This window comes from Pleurodeles waltl, chromosome 4_1, assembly GCF_031143425.1.
Source record: "Pleurodeles waltl isolate 20211129_DDA chromosome 4_1, aPleWal1.hap1.20221129, whole genome shotgun sequence".
In the NCBI taxonomy this organism is placed as follows: domain Eukaryota; kingdom Metazoa; phylum Chordata; class Amphibia; order Caudata; family Salamandridae; genus Pleurodeles; species Pleurodeles waltl.
In genome coordinates this window covers 603,246,182-603,269,242 of record NC_090442.1, presented here as the reverse complement: position 1 = coordinate 603,269,242, position 23,061 = coordinate 603,246,182, and the positions used below count along the sequence as shown (strand labels likewise).

Sequence of the window (23,061 nt, the reverse complement as noted above, 5' to 3'; positions counted from 1 at the left end):
GTCCAGTCAAATACTAGCTCTTATGAACAAGCATTGGCAACGCCAATACGTTTCGCATGTACACAAACTATTGGCATTGTAAATGTTTTTAGAACTGTTGCACAGAAGTTCCAGGGAGCATCAACAGATTTGCTAGGCAGTGGGAGGGAGCACAGACAATGGAAAGTGGGAGAAGTGGGTGGGTAAAATTACCCAAGAGACTACAAGGAGGGCATGAGTGTATGGCATAAGCATGCACACTTCGAAAGTGCTTGTATCAATTTAAAAAATGAATGAGGGGAACGCAATAAGCACACTCTGCATTTGTCTTCTCTGCCAGGATTTACCCATGCCCAGTGACACGAGTGCCCTGTTTTATTAAATTAAAGTTTACATGACGGTTCAAAGTCGTCAAATAAAGCCACACGAGGGAGACAAAGGAGGGAGCAGTAAGAACGGACAGCGGGAGTGGGGGTGGTAAAGAAACGAGGGGCGGCTCCTTCGCAGTGGCGAAGGAGCGTCACCCTACTGGCTCAGAGCCAGCAGCTGAAAAATGAAACGATTTTTGATTATCATTTTATTTTTCAGCTGCTGGCTCCGAGCCAGCATGTGCAGGGAGGAATGCAGTGAGTGTACCTAAGTGCACATGTCAGTTTGGCTGGCCTAAGACAGCCAAACTGACATGCGCACTTGGGTTTCTCCATCCCAGCTGTATTGAACATGCTCGATTGGAAAAAGAGCACAGACTCCAATGCAGTATCTAAGCAGCAGACCATGTCCCACAGACCAATCCTGACACGCTCTAATGCAAGGTATAGCATGAGAGCAGCGCCAGGATTGCATGGGGGAGTCTGTGTTAGTGTCCCAGGGACTGCTGGGACACCAACACAATTGTGAGAGGAGCGAGGCGGCTGGAGGCAGAGGGGTGTTTTTTAAACTTTTTTTTATTTACTGTTTATTTTATTGCCACCCCACCCTTGAGATCTGTTCCGGCCGCCACTGAAACAAATGTGAGGAAGCTGCAGGGAGCATCAACGGACGGGCAAGGAGGTTGGAGGGAGCACTGACAATGGAAAGTGGGACAAGAGGGGTGGAGTGGGAAATACTACACAAAAGAGCGGGGAGGGCAGGAACGCACAGCATAAACATGCACTTTTCAAGAGTTCTTGTCCAAAATTAAAAAGCTAGCAAGGGAAAAACATTAAACACTCTCTCCAATTGTCTCCCCCACCAGGGATTTACCCATGCCCAGTGACTAGATTCCCCTGTTTTATTAAATCACATTTTACACTACAATTCAAAGCCATCAACTAAAACAAGCCACATGAGGGAAAGGAGGAAAGGAGCAGTAAGATCGGAGAGTGGGGGTGGTTAACAAACAAGAGGGAGCTGGAGGGAGCATCAATGGATGGGCAAGAAGGCTGGAGGGAGCACTGACAATGGAAAGTGGGAGGTGGAGGGTGAGGTGGGAAAGACTACACTAAAGACTAGGAGGAGGGCAAGAACGCACAACATAACCATACACACTTCGCGAGTCCTTGTTCAAAATTAAAGTATCGGGAGGAGCCTGCAGCCAGTGGGAGTAATGCTAGACCCAGGCAGAAAAATGTACTTGTCCAGGCTCCACAGAACGACCAAAAAACAGGAAGAGAAAGCAATGGAGGAGGTGCTGGTCAATAAGAACCAAGGAAATACGAGTGACTTGAAAGCCTGTAGGAGGTACCAAGGTCTTTCCTTCTATCTCTCATTTAGGTGTGTATATGACTTGAAAGCCAGCCAGTGGTCAGTAATGGGTCGGTTCTAAGCCCCTTTAAAACGTTTTTTTTTAAAATTTACAAGAGATAAGACAAGTACAGTGCATGCGCTGTGCAGGCGATACCTAAATAAGGAGTATTTATAAGCAAACACAAAGTAAATCATAGCCTCCACAAACAGGCCACACAGTATTCCCTTGAGCATACACAGTACTTCCTTGAGCACTCACAGACGCTCCCTTGAGGTCAGTGCCCAAGTGTTCCTGAGTCCCACTCCCCTCTGTCTCTAGCAGTAGTGGTACTTCCTCATTCGTTATAGGTTAATTCCGCTAGTAGTCAGAGACTCAGGATTCCCACTCTGACTCTTTAATAAAGTCCAAAGTATTCCAGCACCAAAGTGCTATCTGGAAGACAAGTTCCCCTGAGGTCATCTGGCCTGTAATCAGTCTTACCCAAACCAACAGGAGCTGAGTGGCCAGAGTCTCTGTGTGTGCCTCTTTTGTGTGAGAAACTGCAGCGGCTGCCTCTAGTTAAGAACCGTCGCCCGGGAGGGTTGTGGTTGGGTGTCCTCAAGTTCCTCACACACAGTCCTGCAACAGTCAGAGGATTCTGAATCTGGTAAGCTCCTTGAGATCCTCCCTAAAGGTGGGTGGGGTGTGAAACTCCTGATGCTGGTCCTCAGTCGTGGGTTAGGCAAGCTTCAGTCACCACGGTGGCCTGTGTCCTCCTCCGATTGTCTCTCCCAGACTGCACTCCTTGCCTTGTTCCAATGTCCCCTCCTGTCATGCAGGGTTCACCATTCCATCTCTGTACACAGGCTAAAGCAGCAATCTTCACGACAGCCCCATCTGGCATATGGGGTTGCCGACTTAGCTCTACACATGGGCTTCGGCCCATTTGGCATGGTAGCACTCTTCACAGTGGCTTCACCTGATATACAAGGTGTCTGACTTAATACCTGTAAATGAGCAACGTCCCATTCATGCAGCAACATTCACAGCTCATTTCATGGCAGCCCTCCACTGGCATATGGGGGTCACCGACTTTTCCCTGCACACGGGCAAAGACACGATTGGTGCGACAGCCATCTCCTCACACCTTACTGCAAGGATCCAATCGGATCCCTCACTGGGTCTTGCTCCCTCCAGTGCTTTCTTCTCTGTCACAGGGCACATTGTTCTTGGCAAGCAGGCAGGTGCTGGTACTCTAGGTGCAGGTGGTCTTGTAGTCCATGGATGATATCTTCTCAAACATTTGGAAGACTGGCAGGCCTTGGCCCCCACTCATGGTCACAGGCAGAAGCCGTGCAGAGCTTCTCCTCCACACACAGTCCAACTGGATGCTTTACAGTTGACAATTTTGCGTGCCTCATCTCCCCTTCCAGACACCAAATGTGTGTTAAAGCCTGAGTCTCTTAAGTTTATATTGGGGTCTGCCTCCTTTTGAAGTGCCCTCCGCTCTGCCCTGTCATTCCTCTGGAAAGCAGTCTGTAACAGCAGAAGCAACTCCAAAACACAGGCCATGGGAGTGCCTAGAGTTTCACACCTGGATGTCAGCCACAGTGATATGTGTCTCAAACATTTACCCCAGGGCTTCAGCCTTGTACGCTGGGGAGTGAATGCTATATAGGTCATCCTGCGTTTGTTGTATTATAATGTATGTAATGGATACCTAGAGACTGTATAGCAACGTAAATAAGAACTCTGAGTATTAAGCTATGGCATTGTGAACAAACGGATATGTATTACTTGAAATGCCAATAAACAAAATTGTTTAAAAAATAAAGCTTACCCCAGGGCTTCAGTCTTACTCTTTACGATACTCTTATCAGCCCCATCTTCTTCCTGAGAAGTATCCAGGCCCCTTCCTTCAGACCTCTGGGAATCAAATAGCACCTTTTGAAGTGAATTGTGGGAGAGGATGAGGGGGCTGACTCTCTCTTCTCCAGTGTGTCCCACCCAGCTCACAGGGATGCAGCAATCTACAACTCTGTCTGGTGCCGGGGGGATTCCTCTACCTCCACTCCTCATGTTCCTCCAGTCAGCCCTGGGTCGCCCAAAATAAAACCCAGAGGCTCCCGTATATTGTACCATTAACAGGCACACATATGCCCAGCACATGCATATAGCATAAACGAGCTGCACAGCACAACATTCTTCATTTATTGTACCATTCACAGACACTTGTTTAACCGGCATATGCATATAATGAGAATGTTCGAATGATCATTCCTCCATACAGGTCCAGCGCCTCAAGACCCTCATGGGTGATTTGCCACGCTCTATAAATGTTTGATTGATAATCTACACGCACTGCACAGCACTGCATTATCCTTGTACTGTACCACTCACAGGCACACATACACCTAAGCACATGTGTCCCACACATTATATGTGCAGCACTGCACACCAAACTCAATGTAGGCCAAATGTAAGTTAAGCACACATTAGCAGAGTTTTGAATGAGTGAGCGTGCAAGGCTTAACTCCAGTGACACATGTAAAATAGACCTGTACACTCCTACTAATCACTACAGAGAGTACTGCCACTACAGCGATCATGCTGCTTAACTTCTAGTAAAGGCAGTAACCTTTTACCACTTTGAAGGTACCGCTTTGGGTGCACCTCCTGGTCCAGAATGACGCGACTTATGGAAAAGGCCTATGTCATGCTGCACACGCATGATTTTTGTTGACCCAAGACAACAAAAATCAGCATTTGGGATCCAAGATATCAATGCAACTGGGGCACTCAGGGCAGAGGTACACATCTCTCACTGTCAGGAAACAGGCTTTTTTCAGGTTTCCCCCCACTTTTTGCCCCCATTTAGACTACTAACTGCTAGATGTTCGACTCAGAGAGTACACAGATCCCTGCTAACTTGACCTCAGTGCCAGTGTTCTAACCCTTTACAAATTTTATGTTGAGTTGGATACACCCAATTGGCAAGCCCTGACATACTTATAAGTCTCTAGTATACGGCACCCACGGTAGCCAAGGCACGTAAAAGAGTGTCCACTCAGGGCTGCAGCATTGCTTGTGCCATTCTTTGTGTGACAAGGTACAAAATGGCTCCCAGCCTGCCACTGCAACCTGGAAGGACAGTGTTTTCACTGCCAGTTTGACTTTGCCATTTAAACCAATGGTAAACCACCCTATCCTTTACCAATATATGTAAGTCTCCCCGGAGGAAGGCCTAGATAGTCCTATGGCAGGGAGCTATATTTTGTTAAGGCATATGTTTTACAATATGCCTTAGTAGCAACACTTTCAAGACTGTTGTTTTGCTATAGGTAAAGTTGGAAGCCCCATCGGCTAATACAGGGTTACTGGGTGGCATCCCAACCAGGCTAACTTTTGGCTGGGACCTAACTGCACAACATACTACCTTTATCTCTGCATGTTGAATTGGGCAATCTCAAAATCAGGAAAATATAAATATATACATATATATTTTTTTTTAACTATCGACACAGATGATTTCTCAAACTCATCTGACTAATGCAAAGATGCTTCCCAAAGTCCCACAACAACATGAATAAGCCTACCATTCTCGAAGGTCCTGCATGTGGAGAAAGCGGTTCCGATACTCTCTCGGCAGCTCAAACTGAGACTGGATAGGGAACATGGACTCATAGAAGTCTCGCAGCACAGCCTTTACCGTCTGAGCATCCTTATGGACGTGGTTAATGTTGTCATTAAGGCATATAAACTTTCTAAGAAACAGAAACAGGTTGTTACACACCAGTGAACACACAATGATGTTATCAATTGTTCTTAGTACACAGAACGAAAAACAGTGATAAAACAGAACACCACCACTTTAAAAACAAGACTCATGAAATGCCAGTACCATTTGCAATACCTTGACAGATGCGCCCGGGTGACCGCTAACATTTATGCACTGATCTGATAAAACCTCCTGCCGTACAAGTTTTTACATGTCCTAAATATACATCCTCACAGTTTCACTTGGGTTCTTTGTAAAAACTAAAAAACAAAGCAAACCTCATCGATTATTTTTGCATTAATAATTACTGTTATCAATGTGCAGACTAACCAGATATTTACTTGCTGTTGTTGTCATGGATGGGCACTTCATTATTACACGTTATTTCATCATCTCCTCCAAACATCACCTTCACCACCCAACAACAGCCCCAAAAGATATGATATTACTTTCTTCATAACCTGGCTCAGTCTTAGATAATGATGCAACTTTTTTCTAATTGTATTAGTATATATACTAACAATCTGAGTCTTCACACCTTGAGCAACGTACAGCTCCTGTAGCATCTATGTAAAAACAGGTCTGACAGCCTGCTGTCCAGATATTAATCTTTGTTGCACCCCTGAACCATATGTTTAAGGCAACTGCACCCTTCCCCCTCTGCCTTGGCTGGTCTCCCTCCATAACCTACCCTTAGCAAAGGATGATAAGTTGTGCTCTCACTACATGGCACAGCCAAGGGAGAAAGCTGATTAGACAGACCAGACTTCTTGAATATAACCCACGTCCACACCCAATGGTCTCCATCGGGGTAGGTTTCCGAAGGCACTGAGCTTTCCTCTATTGATGCATTCTCAAACACGTTTGACGTTCTGAAGGCAGCCATGCAGTGTTACTACACAGTAACCAGAGCACCGATTTGGCTTTAAATATTTTATATGATCATTACTTTAGAATCAATTGGGATACATTTTACTGGTGCTACTCTCTGATGTTCAATTCATTTAAAGATAGCAACAGTAACAGTACAAAGTTCATAAGCAGTTTGGAAGGCAGTCATTTAGAATTTTGTGAGTTCTTAGACTGATTAAGAGACAATACACTGCATTACAAGCACAGCATATACACTTCTACAGCAAGGGATTTAAGGGAAGCAGAGGAGTGAGAGAGTTAAGATGAGTGAATGTGACTGTTTCCTAGGAGTGGACAGCCAACAGAGTGAGGAACTCGAATGGATGATGGGTGGGTTTAGACAGTGATGAGCTCCATGGTGCTCAGAAAGATCACTTGGAGAGGTATGAGGAAAAAAAAAACTTTTGAGTGCCTACTTTGTAATATCTAGTGTGGCGAGGATAGAAAGTAGGTTAACATGATCAATGCCATTGTGTGTAACAGAGAGGTCACAAGAGTATTAATAAGGATGATACTTCATTGGGGTCAGCAGATGTGACCATGTTGGGTATGCAGCATAATGCTGGTATGGGAGTTTTAAATCACTGATAGGGATTCATTTGATTAGGAGTGGTTAGGAATTAATGAGGTTATTCAAATCATGGGTCAGTTGTGGGTTTGTTAAGTTGATGTGGCATTGAGAGTAGAAACCAGAGCTGAGAGAGTCGTTGAAGAGTGACAAATCACTAAATCATAAAACAATATGCTGGAGCACTCCTACGATTTGTTTGAACACACTGTTCGAGGACTAATAACCAGAAACGTGAGTCATATGTCCAAGTGATATTTTTAGTCATCTTTATTGTGTTTACACGCTTCCAACTAAGTACATGATCATTGTTGGAGTACTCCAGTACATTGTTTTATGATTTAGTGGTTTGTTATTCTTTGGCGTAACACCATCATTGCCCTTTCAGGTAGCAGGTGCATATAGTGAGGTAGCACCAGTTTTTGAACAAGTATTGTTTCTGTAGACTTTCTACCCTGACTAGTTGAGTACTGTGCAACATCTTTTAGTTATTGTCACAACTACCTATCTGGATTTAACATACTCAAAGAGTGATATCAAGCAGGACATGACATGGTGAGAGGGAAAACTGTTTTGTGACTTGGAACAAAGGGTTAGAAAGTGTACAAGAGAGGTCTGCATTCTTTAGTATTGGAATCAGTAGTGGGAAACAGAAACTTTCAGAGCTTCGGTGGAGGTAGATGGTAAACAGTAGGCGTGGTTGGGGGCTCTTAAAGTTTATATGTGCCAAGTAAGAGACTAAGCCAGATGGTGACCAGGGACTAAGCGAGAGTGAGGTGTTGGGAGGCGTTTGGTGACTGTTTGAGAAAGTTTTTGTGAAAGGAGTAACGGGAAATAATCAGGTCTTTTAAGTAGGCAGACTTAGCTGTGTTCAGTGTAATAGTGAACTGGTTAATGACTAACTTGTATTCATCCAGGGACTGTACAACTGGTGTGAGTGTGCCCTTTGTGCACCACAAGGGCACTTTGGCATTACAGAACGAGCCAAAGTCTCTTGCACAGCCCCTTCTGCAACATGAACCATGCTGGCTGATAATTAGGAGTGGCACAATTCCAAGAAGGCAACCCCTCTTTTGCATGGGGTGGCCACCGTCCCAGAGGAACCCCAAATATTCACTTTGCGGGTGGATACTGTTTTCATTCGATCTGCCTGCAGGAGGATGCTTCCTCCCTGCCCCCTTCAAATGTGAGGCCCAGTCTGCCTTCTCCTTGAAAAGTGGACCAGCGGCTTCTAACAGCTGGGTCACCTTTCACTCACGTGCTGCTCCTCAGTGCAGGCGAGAGTGTGTGCCTGCACTGGGGACAGTCCATGGACTGTAACAGTGTGCACTTTCCTGCCTGCACCAGGTTACATGTGTCCACAGTAGGACAGTGCTGTATTTATAATATGCCCGAGCTGTTCAATGAGGTTTGTTTATTTTTGCCATTTGCAGAGGACTGCTCACATTTGTTCCCGGGAACAAATGTCTGGAGAGATCCATGGTTGGGATTTAGGGCTAAGTGATGGTAGGGGCAGTGCTCCCCACGATAACCGATTGTCAATAGAAGTTATCCATCAAATCAGCAATACAAGTAATAATGAATAGTCACGCATATCAAGTTATGAATATAATACACAGATTTTGGGAAATATAGTTTATTTGGGCATTCTTTAATCTCTGCCTAATTTATGAAGATCAGAACCGGTGAGTCACTTGCTATCCTCTAGTTCTGGTAGTTTCACTTTAATTATAATGACCATGCACCCTTTCCTCAAAGATTGCTCTCCTACCTCCTCTCAGAACCTACCCTACACTTTTTCGTGTTCAGTAAAGGGAAGCGTGGCCCTAAAACCACCAGGCCAGCAGCTGCAGCAAGATGTAACAAAAACAATGCTGAAATAAGGAGCTAAATGTAGAGGCTTTGGCTAATGCACCATTTTTTTACCCAGTTTCAGCCATGTGCTGGGAGCTGTCATTTCATAAAATGCAATGTAATATAACATTGACTTTCACTTTGCGGATCCCAGACACTGAATTGTCTCTTAGTGCTTAAATCATTACAAGTTTATTACATTTAATTTATCAAGCTCAAAGTCGATGAGTCGACCAAACCACGATTCAAATCTGTGACTTGCAGGTTAGACGTGCATTACTGCAGCAGGCAGTGAACCAAGACCGCTATCTTCAATGATGTCATATGTAGCCAGTACAAAATGTTATTCGCTCAGCACAGCAACATCCGCATTCTAGGGCCTCAGTATAGAATACTGTGTTTGACAAAAGAAGGCTGCTCTCATTAAAGGCTGAGTTTCCGCCAATCACGAGGTACAATTCACACCTTTATCTACAGCCACCCAGGATAGAATAGGGCAGCAGTATCCATGGTCACATTTGGACCTTAGCTTCCATTGCAAAAGACTGAAAGAAGGGCGAAGGCTGGCAAGGCTAGATCCAGGCTAGATCAAAGCTCCCGGAAGATACTCTCCACTGCCTCCCCTGGGCAGTGAAGATTTGTCTATGGCTCCCTCCCTCAGCAGGTCATGCAAGGACCCATGGTGGTGAATAAAGGATTACCTGTGGCCTCCTGGGGAGATGGGTAATACAAGGCATTAACCACACTTGGGCATTTCTTGGGTCTGCTGGAGGCCATAGGATATAGAGCTCTCTCAACCACCAGGCTCATATAACACCACAGGTCTGAAAAGTGAGCTTCATAGGCTCATTTACAGAGAGAAACGGTGATGTTCATAGTTTTGCATAGCCCCCCTGAAGCAATCCCACCCCCCGCAAAAAAATGAAGCTTTTGTAAAATTCTAAGGACTAACACAGCTGGTTTGCCATAAACTCCACCTAGCAGTCTCTTGGACCAGAGACATACTGTGCCGGAAACAAAACCCAGATCATGCAATCAGCAAACCGTGGGGTTGGAGGGAAGCCCTAGATTAAATTCTCTTATGCCAGCACCTTGGTGCCCATACACGGGTGCAACATTTTAGCCAATGGGAACAATGGTCCACTGTATCCTAACACCCACTCGAATTCAGCAAACCAGCCGGGGGCATTCCAGGATTTGGACATTTACATCACCATACCGAGCGTCTGCTGGACCTTGCTAATCTGCAGCTTCTACGGAGGACAGGTCCTAAATCAGATTAAAGGCATGTACTTTATTATGAGTGCACAAACCTGCTGGACTTTCCCCTCCCCACCCAGGTGGGTGTCCTTCTATTGGATGGCTAATTTCAACCCATGAAATATCAAAAGTTAGTAATTTTGGGTAACCATAATTCACTCGCAACAAAGGAGGCAGATTCTTGCACTCCATCCCATCAGAATGGCCCTTAACATCAATGCGATGGGCCAGAAGGTCACTATGCAGTGAAGCACAGTTTTATTCAGCTGGAAGAGTTAGACATCTGGAGTGTTGGTATTTTGAGGACATTAGCGTACCTAACTTTCATGACCAACCCAATTTGGCTGATACCTTCAGGAAGCACTGTTTCACTTTTATCCCAAGAACGCTGGTTGGCTCATTTGAGCAGCATTTGCTGTGCCAATGGTAGAATCGAAGTGTGCTACTCCTATCTGCATCTTACAGTGTGAAAGGACCTCTTCTGAGGAACACCCAAAAATGCGTTCCACCAAAGGGGAAGGTGAATAACCGTATCTTCAAGCTCAAAAGTAAAGACAAGCTTGAGAAATATCTGGTGTTTCAAAGAGAAGTCGCGTGCCAGCCACCCTGCTGTCATTTGTCCTGGTGTTGTTGCTTTATTTTATTTAATTAACTAAGACATGCTACTTGCTCCATTGTGGTTTCAGAGCACGCAAACAAGAAAGATGCTGTCAAGACACAGAAACTTTGGATCTGGGAGAGTCTGTTATTCGAGGATCATTATTGAAGGCTCAAAAAGTTCTTTGTGGCAGTTCTGGTGGAGAGCAGAGGGTGTCTCCATTAAGCCATATGAGCCTGGTGAGTGGCGATCTTCCCCCCATGTTATCCTCCAACTTTGATGTTGATCCTTGCCCCTCATTATTGATGCTGGATGTTATGGTACTAATGCAAAAAAAACCTGCAGGGCATCCTTAAAGCAGTGGTTGTAAACTCTGAAACTTTGAAGTTACATAAGGGTTACCTGCAGTCTATTGAATCAGAGTTAAAACAGAGGGAGGGTTGTATAGCCAAGCTAGTGAGACCCGTCAAGGAGTGAAAGGTTTTGGTGGGTCAGGTTGGGGTGGTAGATACAGGGCAAGAGGAGTGCTGGTTGACTCAATCTATGTAAAAAGCCCCAATGGTAGAAGGGCAGTACACGGTGTGGGTCTCCAAGAGTTCCAGTGTTAAGCAAAAGAAGGCGTAGACGTTATGGCTATGGCTATCGTACCAGCTTTGGTTTCTCATGGAGGAAGAATCGTCTTAGAAAATTTCGGGTGGGGGGGAATATGCTGAGGTGGGAAAAAGAGAGACCACTGTGTTAGAAGACAGCCTTTTTCCGTAATTAAAAGTCCAGCTGAGGGTACAGGTGGTATCCAGGCCAAGAGTAGACAACCTATCCCGAACCAGGCCACTCCAATGAAAAATGTGTGTAAACAAAAGGGAAAGAATTCCTCTTCCTGAGCCTGGCGTGAAGATTGGGGTGGCAGAAGACAGGAGAGGAAAAAAGAGAATAAAGAAGGCCCAGGAAACTCGAAGAGGAGTAGTAAGGGGAGTATAGCATGGGAGGAACCCCTGGGGGTAGAAAGGTACACATAAATGAGATTAGATTTGCTCCTGTAACGGAATATAGCTCTGGTAAAACTTTGGGGGCCAGTACCACCTTACCCCTTAGGCTGAAGGAGCAAGGAAAGGAGGTAAACTCTTTGTGGGTTTACTTAGAACCAGTTCTTGGAGGTCCACAAAGGAAAATATCAAAGAAGTTAAACCCTTTAAATCGATCCCGGGTTCTCTAAATATTCTCCACTTTTCCTAGCTTATACTCAGTTTCATCCATCGACCAGAGACAGGTGGGATTTTTTCAGAATTGGGAGGACAAGAATGTTACAAAATTTTGCTGTTTTTTCAGCCTTGTGAGACACTCTCCTTAAAGCAGGAAGTGAACTGAAGCTTCTGGGGGTGACAATTTTGGGGGGGGATTAAGTGCGGGAAAAGTTAGAACACCAAGGGACGGCAGTTTTGACTTGCCAGGGTGGCCTTGAGGCCAATCAAGTTAAATGGGGTTTACAGGAGGATTACATCTGCCACAGATACATTAAGGAAAGTGGTGAAGGCAGAATCCAAGTCACTTTGCCCCAAAAGGAAGGCTATAGGTATGGACGGGGGTCCCCATAATCAGAACAGGTATGACCGCCCGTATTGGGAAGAGCAGGAAGGTGAGCCAGGAAATTTAAGTAATGTGGATTAGGGCTGGGTGCCTCTACACTGCATGAAATTGTTCACCTGGAACACTCATGGATTAAACAATGTGATGAGGTTGCAGGGGTTTCAAGATTTAGTTAAGCAGTGCTCTATTTTATGTTTCCAGGAGACTTGGCTGTGCAGAGAGCCCTTGCGAATAGACAGTTTTATGGGTTTTTATTTGAAGGCAGAAGGAAATGTCTCAGGTCGGCCCTCTGGGGGATTTTTAACGTTGGCAGCCTCCAAAATTGCCTCTAGCGTTTGGCACGTTAAAACACAATGTAGATGGATTTTGGCCTGTGGGATGCAATTGGCGAATGGAGACAGGGAACAGCAATGTATTATTGCCCTAAATGTATATTTTCATGCACAAAGTACCTGTGATTATAAGGTAAATATTGAACTATTTAATGGGGATTTGCTTAATATAGTTGCTCTGTATCCCGATAAACTGATTATCATGATGGGGGACTTCAATCACAAACTGCTATTTGGGACAGTGGATAGGAAATATGAGGATAGCTTAGTCGCCTTCAATATACAACATGTTTGTGTGCCTTATAATGTGATTTCAGGGAGAGATGTTGCCATGCTGGATTTCCTCTTATTAAACGGTTAGCTGAGTCTAAATGGATGAGTGTCGGAAGACACCCCTGCTAGGAAAACGTTTATGAATGGCAACCAGAATTATCCAATTGATTAGGTCTGTTTTTCTTTGCGCTTTTGCCCAAATTGAGAAATTTGAGGTCCTACTGTTGGAGGGGAGTGATCATTACCCATTATGTACAAAACTTAAAATGGGTTTGTTTCCCAGGCAGACGAGGGACTTAAAAAGTAGGTTGTCTGAAACACCTAAGAATGAGGCTCTCTGAGAAACATGTAGTTTTTCTGAAGGCTCTCCAGCTCAATATTGGTGGAATGAAGTTGGGGAAGGCAGCCGGGGATCCTTTATTATGGTATGAAAAAATCATAAATAAGGCGGTTGAGTGTCTTAAAAGAGAAGTTGCAGTTTTTAATTCTGTCCAAAGTAAAAAATCTATGAAGTATGCCAGGAATGGATGGTACAATAAAGAATGCAGAGTATTAGAAAGAAGTATCTGGCAACTTGAAAGGCACTTAAAACGTCTAAGAAATAAAATTGGGGAACTGCGCCTTTTCAACTTAAAGAAAGAATGTAAAAATATGGTGGCAAGGAAGAAACAGGAACAAAATACTAAGTCCTGGGCAGCTATGATAGAGGCGATTGAGACGAATAACTTAAAGACATTTTGGAAGTTGGTGCACAGTGGGACAGGAAACCCCCGAGAGACAGTCATCAGGCCATGTGAGTGAAGTATTTAGAGAGATAAATAATAGTAATGCCGCTGTTGCTCAGCGACCAACTCAATTTTTTGTGAGAAGGGTGACAAGGGAGATGTTCTCTGTGTCAGTAATTAGTAAAACAATTGAGGGCTGCCGGCCCTGCTAATATCCCAGTAGTATTTTCAAAAACAAATACTGCACGGTGGTCCAACCTGTTTTTTAGCCTCTTTCAGGGGATACTCTCGTCAGGTTGATTCCTGGATAGCTGGAAGGGAGCAGTGATTAAACCTATCTACAAAAAAGGGAAGCATGTTCTACCTGAGAATACCCGAGAAATCAATCTGCTGGATGTAAGTAGTAAGGTCTTCTCAAAACGTTTGCAAGGGATATTAATAGAGTGGGCTGTAGGAAACACGTTTATACCTCAGGAACAGGGTGGTTTTAAGGAGAACCACTCAACAAATATTTCATCCTGTGGACCATTGCCAAATAAAGCAATTGAGCAGGGCAGACTGCTTTATTGCAGTTTTGTTGATTTTAGTACTTCTTTTGACTCTGTTGATCGAGCATTGTCGTGGGATATATTAAAAGAATGTGGGATCCCTGATGATTTGCTTTTAATTTTGCAGGAACTCCACAGGGGTAATTGGGCCCAGGTTGAACTGGATAGTGAAGGATCCCTTTCAAAGCGAATACAAATAAGAAATGGGCTAAGGCAAGGGTGCATGTTGGCACCAACACTGTTTTCACTGTTCCCTTCAGAGCTCCCTAAGGCCCTAAGCCAATCAAATGCTTTTAGCCCTAAAATGAATGGTGAACACATTAGTTGTCTTTTGTATACAGATGACTTAGTGATTTCTTATTTGACAGGAATTGGGCTTCAAAGGAAATTAGATGTTTTCCAAGATTACTGCAAGGGGAAAAACTAAACATAAACATGGAGAAAACTAAAGTGCTTCAGATAGGGGGCAAAGGGGAAGAATGAGCTGGGTAATTAACAAGATTAAGTTGGAGAGAGTTAATAAATAGAAATATTTTGGGGTATGGTCTCCCATAATTTAAGGTGGAAGGATCATTTGGCTCAGACACAAATCACTTACAACAGTAGGGGGCTCTTAAGAAATTCAATAACCAATATGGGGGGCCCTCGTGCCGCCCAGTGTTAAAGGCCTACAAAGCCATGATAAGGCCCCAGTTTCTGTATGGCACTGAGGTGGTCAGTCTGGGGGGGTAAAAAGAGTTAGGACCTCTAGGAAGGAAGGTGCCTAAAAAATTACTCTCCCTCCACCCCTCCTCCATGTTGAAGGCAGTTAGATTGGAAACGGGTTTACTGGGGTGGACACCACTAGCAAAGGTCGAGGTAATAACATTTTGTTAAAAAACTGATAGCATTGAACACCCTAAAATCTCCCTGCTATGCAAAAAAGAGATATTGCACAGTGAATTACATTGGGCCCGTGCAGTTAGAGCTAAGATTGAAATGTGTGCCAGAAAACTAAAAATAAGTGTTGTAGAGGGCATTGACCAGTTAGGGGTAAGTAAGACAGAGCTGAAAAGTCATACAGCGGGTTTCAAGTGATGTGGATCTCAAATTCTTGGGGAAAAAGCGATTGGTCTCTCTTTTATTAAGTTCATGGACAAATGGAGAGCCCTTCCCCTATTTAGAAAGGCTGACAAATGTTAAGATGCACCTCAGTCTGCTCAGATTTAGATGTGGATTCAATCAAGTTGTAATATCAGGGTATCAGGTCATTCTCCTAAGCGAGGAGAAAATATGTCAATGTGGTCTCAACGTAAAAGGGAATTCAAAGCACGTCCTGATGGATTGTCTATGGTTATAGCCCAAAGGAAGATCTTTTTAAAATTTATGTTTTAAAAATATGATATTAGGGATAGGGGACAAGCTATTAAAGTATTGGTAGAAATTAGATATTTTGATGTGACATGCCTTGGGGCGATTTTTAATGTCTGTGGATAAACAGTTAAAGTCAAACGACGATAAGCTAATTAATTAGTGTGAAGCCCTTCCTTTAAGAAACCGGGATGTTTTAGAATACATAGATTTATATTTAAATGTTCAGATTTTACTATTTTAAAGCTATGTTTATTTTAATCAATTGATTGGAATTGTGTGTGTTTTGTTTTTTGAGATTGTTTTAAAAGACTACGGTCTAAATAAACATATGTTTGACTGACTGACTGACTGAGAGGTGGTGGGGGAGCTTGTCATGGAACTCAAAACAGCTTTACCAGTTATGGTCTGAACCTTATCTGCCTTAAAGTAACTTCAGACGATTTGGCTTCTCCCTAATAAAGTTAAGGCTAGGGTGTACAGTTGTAAGTGAACAGATTGTTACTGGAACATCGTGAGGTAGAAACAGAGCAAAGAATACCTTGACAACTGGTTGCTCAACTGGTGGGTATTTGCAGTCCACTACAAGGGGTTAGTCCTTTTATCATAGAGGGCGACTGCCCATGATAGGGTTATGGCACTACTAATGGTCGATGGCAACTGATTATACTTGTTGGGTACAGTATGTTTTACCTGAGCACCAGTAGTGAAACTGCTGCCTTTCTCTTTTGGATAACCCTATGTAGCAGGTTATAAATGGGGCGTCTGAATCCCCTTGATTGATGGTTTAGTGAGTACAAGTGTAAAGAATGCCTGCGGTGGTGGACCTTTGTTGAGTTTACCCCTAAATGCTTGGAACTCCTGGGTTTATGGGGTCTTCCATAAGGTTATGGTGCTATCCCCCCTCACTGCACATCCCTCCTGCACCTTCCTGAGCTTTGCTAAACCAGTACCAGCAGAGGAGTCTGTGACCTGGCTTGAGCTAGACCTACACAAAGAAATGGTCATAAGGCAAGGCCAGTTTACACATGTATTACAGTGAAAAGGGGCAACCTGTCTTATCCCTACGTCATGTGCTTTGTGCAGTTAGTGAAGACTGTTTGAAATGCAATACACAAAACCCAGGAAGCTAGCTTTACAGGGAACTTGGCAGCCATGGAGATTGGTGACTTAGACAGAAAAGGCTCTCTGAGTTAATTGGTTCCACTAACAATAATGGGCAAGCTTTGAATTTGACTAGTCACTTGGCTTAGGCCAACTGTTCCCAAAACTGGCTATATTTAGACCCTAGCAGCATGTCAAGGATACACCTTTTCATTCCTGGAGGAAGGTGACAACCAGAGACAGATATCGTAGCTGTCTCTCTTCTAAGAATAAGGACCATATTCTAAGGACTGCGGAAGAAATACTCTACTTGTGTTGTTGTAATCAGGAGGTAGACTGCTCATGCAAGGAGAGGGCCTCCCATATTCAGCAAGTGTGCATTCAGTACGCAAACTTGCACCAGGAGTTTGGCAGTGCAGCACCCACCAAGACTGAAAGTCTACAACTGCTGCCCTAACCAAATCAACTGTAAGCATGCTGCTGAAGCTGCTCTACATCCCCACTTATGTTGCTGCAAGAAACCACGCTTCTAGGTACAGCTCCTCTCCCTCCGCATCGGATGACTCCTGATGGCTTGCCTCTCTCGGAGACACTCCAACTCCCACCAACCACGCACACAACCTAGGATTCATCTTGGATTCCTCATTATCCAAGACCCAGCAAGTCAATGTGATCTTCTCCTCCTGCTTCAACACCCTCCGCATGCTCAGAAAGATCTAGAAATGGATCCCCACTGAAACCAGAAGAACAGTCACCCAAGCCGCCGTAAGCAGCCAAATGGACTACGGCAATGCCCTCTACGCAGGAACCACTGCCAAACTCCAGAAGAGGCTACAGCGCATCCAGAACGCCTCCGCACACCTAATCCTGGACATCCCTAGGCACTGCCACATCACAGGCCATCTGAGAGACCTGCACTGGCTTCCAGTCAACAAGAGAATCACCTTCCAACTCCTCACCCATGTTCACAAAGCACTGCACAACACTGGACCAGAATACCTCAACAGATGGCTCTCCTTCTACATCCCGGCCCGGCATTTCTGCTCTGCCGAACTCGCCCTCACAACCGTCCCACGCGTTAGTAGAACTACAACCGGCGGCAGATCATTCTCGCACCTCGCCGCCAAGACGTGGAACACTCTTCCCACCCACCTGGGTCACACCAAAGACCTCCTAACTTTCAGGAAACTTTTCAAGACCTGGCTGTTCATACTTGCAAACTCTTGGGGTCCCATGGAAAGGTATTACTAATTTTACTACAGGTACTGCACAGGTGATGGTAAAGGAATACATGTTGTGGTGTGCAGTCTGCGATAGTCTGGATATTCTATGAAGAGATAAACTCACCCGCAGGGTACAGGCCCCCCACCACATCCAATTGAATGTTCCTCAGCTGCTGTCGGACACACTTGTCTGATATGAGTGGCAGCGGCGGGTTTTGCACCAAGCTCAGGCCAGCACAGTAGAGGCAGTCTAGACTTGGCTAGTCATAGGCCCATTTCACGCACTGAACAGTGCATCTCCCCATGGACCATGCTGGCGGAGTGCAAACCCCAGTATGCAAAGGGCAAGGATCATTGCTATTTGCTTTCACCACAATGTGCAGCTGGTACGGTGTGGGGTGGAACCAATAGTGTGCATATTGGGCCTGCGTGCAGTATTAATAAGACACTAAAGGAAAAAGTAGTTCGCTCGCAGTCAAACGTAACGGCAAACGTGCAATTATCCATGTAACAGGGTCGAAGGCCAAGGTAGTAACAAAACTGCTCCAACAAGAGACAAACATAAAGCATTTACAACTGATAACGAAGGACTTTTGAAAGTCAAGCCAAAGAATGAGTGATAGTGATGGGCATGAGGTGAGTGTTGTTAAAAGCGCTTTTGCACTTGACCTAAAAAAAGGAGACCCCAAACAGCAGACAGACGAGTCGGCCCAGCTCAGTGGAAATTTTGTACTGAAACATTTTGTTACTGCAACCAAAGAGAAGATCATCAACTGTGATAAGTAATTCCAGTGAGTGCTCCCAATTTTATAAATTCACACAATATGGGAGCTAAATTAATGGCAGGTTCCTTGGTGTAAATGGTAACGTTGTCTTTGTACATTGACCCTACAAGTCTTTGAGCCATATAGTTCAGGCAACGCTCTAAACAGTATTGGTATAGGTGGGCTGTTTTACTGCTCTATGGCATTAGCGTGTAGTATCGGGGACACTGGGCATCTCTAAAGGGTGACTCCTCTGATTGTGAAGTGAGGCAAAACAATGGCATTCACTCAAAACCTGACAGCAGGCAGTTCATATAATAGCTTTATCCACAGAAAGAAAGAATGGCTAAGACCTATGCGACAATGCAAGTCATAAGATACGGCCACTCCAGGAAATCAAAGGCTTTTGTGGTATCAAGGAACACTACCACCTGCCAGGGCTACAGGTTTATCCTGTGAAGCAGGGCAAAGATGGTAAGCAAGTTATGTATGGTGCACCTACCGTAGATGAAACACAACTGGCCCAGGCGGACAATATAAGGAGTGATAGGAAGGAGTCTATTTAAAAGCAGGTTAGCTAATATTTTATTGTGCATGCTTATCACAGAAAGAGGTCTACGTGAATCACAGAGATCGTTGAGCTTAAGGATGGTTACTGTCAATGCCTCTCTAATTGCAGAAGGAATACTCTCTACCTTACGTTCGAAGGGACGCCGCTCTGTAACACGTTACTTCAGAATACAGACTTATCACAGACAAGATTATCAGATACTTAATGGGTGAATTTCAAAGTGTCCTACTGGTTCTCACTATTGCTATACTCAGGGAGTTTTGTTGGAAATGTTCTCTGTTCATTGGAATGGGTTATTGATTGCGAGGATAGCTTGCTTGATATTTGCGCTATCATGACATTACTAGGAGACCCAGAATACTGAAGTACATCAACAACACTACTAGCCTTGAAAAAGTCACATTGGTGACGAAATGAGTGTTGGCCGTTGAAGATCTATATGGAACGTGAATTAAAAGGATCTAAATCTCACACAGTCTTCTATGCATCCTTACTGTAATGGGATTGTTTGCGACTTGGAAATCATTGGCCGATTTGTGTGCGGAGGGTATTTGTTGCTTACCAGACACTTCTGGCCTCCTCTTCCATTGTGTGCAGATGTGAGGCCAGCTCAACAGAATACTCATAATAAAACTGAGCAGTCAAGCTATCCGAGCCTTTTGCTCAGAGGGCACATTGGTGGTGAAGCTATACATGGTGGACTAAAACTGGAGCATTGTCTGTGTGATGTCTGTAGAGTGGCACACCTGCTCCAAATCATTAAGCATCTTGGTCATGTAAGACTTGCTCCACTTTGAGCAAGCAGTGCAACTAACGTTTCAACAGCCCTGTCATACTCACAGATTTGTCTAGGGGTGGCTTCTTTATGTAGATAATGAGTTTCCCTCTGAGTGACTTTTTCATATTTTGACAGTTTGCTGCAGAACTGGGCCAGACATAGTGTCTCCTCTGTAGCAAAATATTGAAGTTCAACCTCACAGATATCCCGCTCCAATGCACTACGACGAGTCGCTAAATGATGAAGGACTCCCATTTGTTTAGATATACATAGAGTTCCAGGGGACTGCACCAAGCTTGCATTGTGATCAAAGAACTCAACACTGGCCACTTTAAATTCAGACTTTAAAAGTGGATCTCTGAGAGTATTAGGGGGAAGTCTCCAAGTAAAGGCAGGATTTTTTGCATCAGCCAAAATCAGATTACAGGTGCATGATCACAAAATACTTGAGGCACGTGCTCAATATTTTTGGCCTGCAGGCCAGTGACCAACTAATAATCAATACATGGCCAGGAACTGGAGGAGGTAGTGATGCATGTGTCCTTTGTCGTCCGAGGGTGCATGCCCCGCCATATGTCAGCCAGACAATATTCTGTCATAATACAGTATAGTTGTGTAGCTGCGTAGGGTTGGGGGTCTTCTGGAAGAGTGAGATTTCTATGAGCCTGGGTTCAACACTACATTTAAGTCTCCACTTCAGATGATTGCAGCGTCCTAGACTAAGTATTTTGTGCCATATGGTCAAAAAGAAGTCAGCGAGTCAATGTTTAGTCAGGGACACACAAACCCTCACCAAAGAAATCACACTGTTTTGGCTTTGAACAACTGCTAGTACCTCAATAACAAACGTGTCCCCATCCCAATACCACTTTAAAACTTGCCAAAGAAAACATACACTCAGACCAATTAAGGCCAAGTGAGAACCATCCCAAGGGCATCTCAGTGAGCCAGGTGGTCATCCCAGTCCTGGGAAGGGAGGCCGGGTGGTCAAGTGCACTGGGTGGTTTGTTTTTAGCCTTGACCACTTCAAAGACTTGATCCATCCCGCAAGAGCTGCTTGTTACCTTACCTTTTCCACTCTCTAGCTTCATCCTCTGCATCAGACACTCTGGGCTAAAGGTGATCCAGCTGGTCATCATGCTTGTCAATTAAATCACTCACTCGATCTAAGAGACTAGTTAATATGTCAGTCTTGGAATCTATACTGCAGAAACTGCAGTGCATGTTGGTGTGCAAGGTTTTTATGTCCTATCGACAAGTTCACATTGGTTTTCAGCAAGCGAGTGTTCATCATCGGCGTCCGCAGGCCTTGAGGAATGTTTTCTGTCAAACAACAGTTTAGAATGGGTACTGTCATGTTTCCAATGCCAGTAGGATATTGTTGGTTTTGTGAGCATTATTTGGGTGCCACTCAGTGTCAGTATGTCTCTTAGGTAAGGTAGCACTACCCAGTAAGGCAGTCAGAGGCCCCACCCAGCCTGGACTCACAGATGACACGACCAAACCACAGCCTCATACTCCACACTGGGTGCCAGCAGCTCCCTTGGGTGTCTCAACAAAAGTAGGGGCAAGCTGTTATGCGCCCTTCAGGGAGTTGCTGGCTCAATCAGGTCCTCAAAAGTCAGTCCTGCCAGACATGAACCGATCCCCTGCAGCAGGTCCACACTTTGACTCCCAGGGTGCTTGACCGACTGTGACCTCTCAGGCCTCATGGCATAATAATAGAGAAGCACTGGGAGAGAAGGGCAAAAGGGGCTATGTCACCCACCTCTGCAGCAACCTGAGCACCACAGCTCGGACACAGCATGGCCACACAAGACAGCAAACCTTTCCTCACCTCCAAGTAGTGGGCAGCCCAGCGAAGTCTTGGATTTAGCCCACACAGAGGCCACGTTCAGATGTCATCCTCCCAGGGCAGGCTTGGAGATCCCTCTGCAGTGGTTAACCTCCCGCCACATGACTGAACCTGTCTGGACCGCCATTAGGGGCAGGGCCAGGGCAGGCAGTCATCACCAGCTAGTCCGCTTGGACACAGAAGCAGGCACACCTTGTGACTGTAGACCGAAGCTGCCACAAACACCTCCAGCACATCCGTTCCCCACGTCAAATGGCCCCAAAGACAGCTTTTGTCTACAAAAAGGGCATTTCGATGACAATGCTGTAAGCAACGCATCCCAATGGATGGATTATTGCTGGAGTTTTACTCCAGTCCAGTAGAACCTCACAGTATGGCAGTCATCTTGCCTCAAGTGTCTCAACAAAAGCAGGGGAAAGCAGTCATGCAGCCGAGTGGGGAGTTGCTGGCTCAGTCAGGTCCTCAAAAAGTCAGTCCCATCAGACACAACCTGAACCACCGCCACAGGCTTACACTCAGATCACAGCCATCTGCGCCCCCTGGCAGTTACTCAGGCCTCATGGCACAACAATAGAGAAGGGCAGGGAGAGAGGGGTGAAGGGGGCTATGCAGCTCAGCTTGGCAGCAGCCCCTGAGCACCACAGCTCAGGCACAGCGTGGCCCCACAGGGCAGCAAACCTTTTCCTTGCCTCCAAGTGGTGAGCAGTCCATCAAAGTCCTCCATCACCTCCCGGTCCCAGATTTAGCCCACTCGAAGACCACGTCTAGATGTCATGTGTCCAGGGAAGCCTCAGGGCTCCCTCTGCAGTGGTTAGCCTTCTGCCATATGACTCAGCTTGTCAATGCCACCCTTGGGGACATGTCCAGGGCAGGCAGCCATCACCAGATATGACGCTTGGATACAGAAGCAGGCACACCTTGTGCCTGTAGGCCGAAACTGCCACAAACACCTCCAGCACAGCCCCTACTCACATCAAATGGCCCAGAACACAGTGTTATAGGGATTGCGTTTAGTCTCCATTTTAGTGTTCTCTTTCAACTTAGTATCTTTTTAAGATGGTGGGTTGAACATGTTTTTCCCTAACACAAGAGAATGCCACACAGACATTTCTTATTTTCAGACGTTGTTCTGCAGTTTGCACTGCAAGTTTCAGGAACAGATATTAGAACCTGATGTCCTTACTTTTGTTTTGTGCTCATCGGGGACAAATCTTTTTGTCCCGACACAGTAAAGATATTATTCTGAGTCTTCTACCGAATGAGAGAGAGCTGTTTTTTTATTTTTTAAAACAATAATTGT

The 23,061-nt window shown here is 45.0% G+C and overlaps 1 protein-coding gene across 2 annotated transcripts in view; it reads right to left on the bottom strand.

Annotated features, from left to right (window-relative positions):
• The window catches only part of GNPTAB (N-acetylglucosamine-1-phosphate transferase subunits alpha and beta), a 417,324-nt gene that overhangs the window by 30,507 nt on the left and 363,756 nt on the right, over positions 1 to 23,061 (bottom strand). For both annotated transcript variants that reach the window (XM_069229013.1, XM_069229014.1), the window contains one exon: positions 5,281 to 5,448. In XM_069229013.1, coding sequence (XP_069085114.1) covers positions 5,281 to 5,448 — 168 coding nt within the window. The remainder of the gene's footprint in view (positions 1 to 5,280; positions 5,449 to 23,061) is intronic.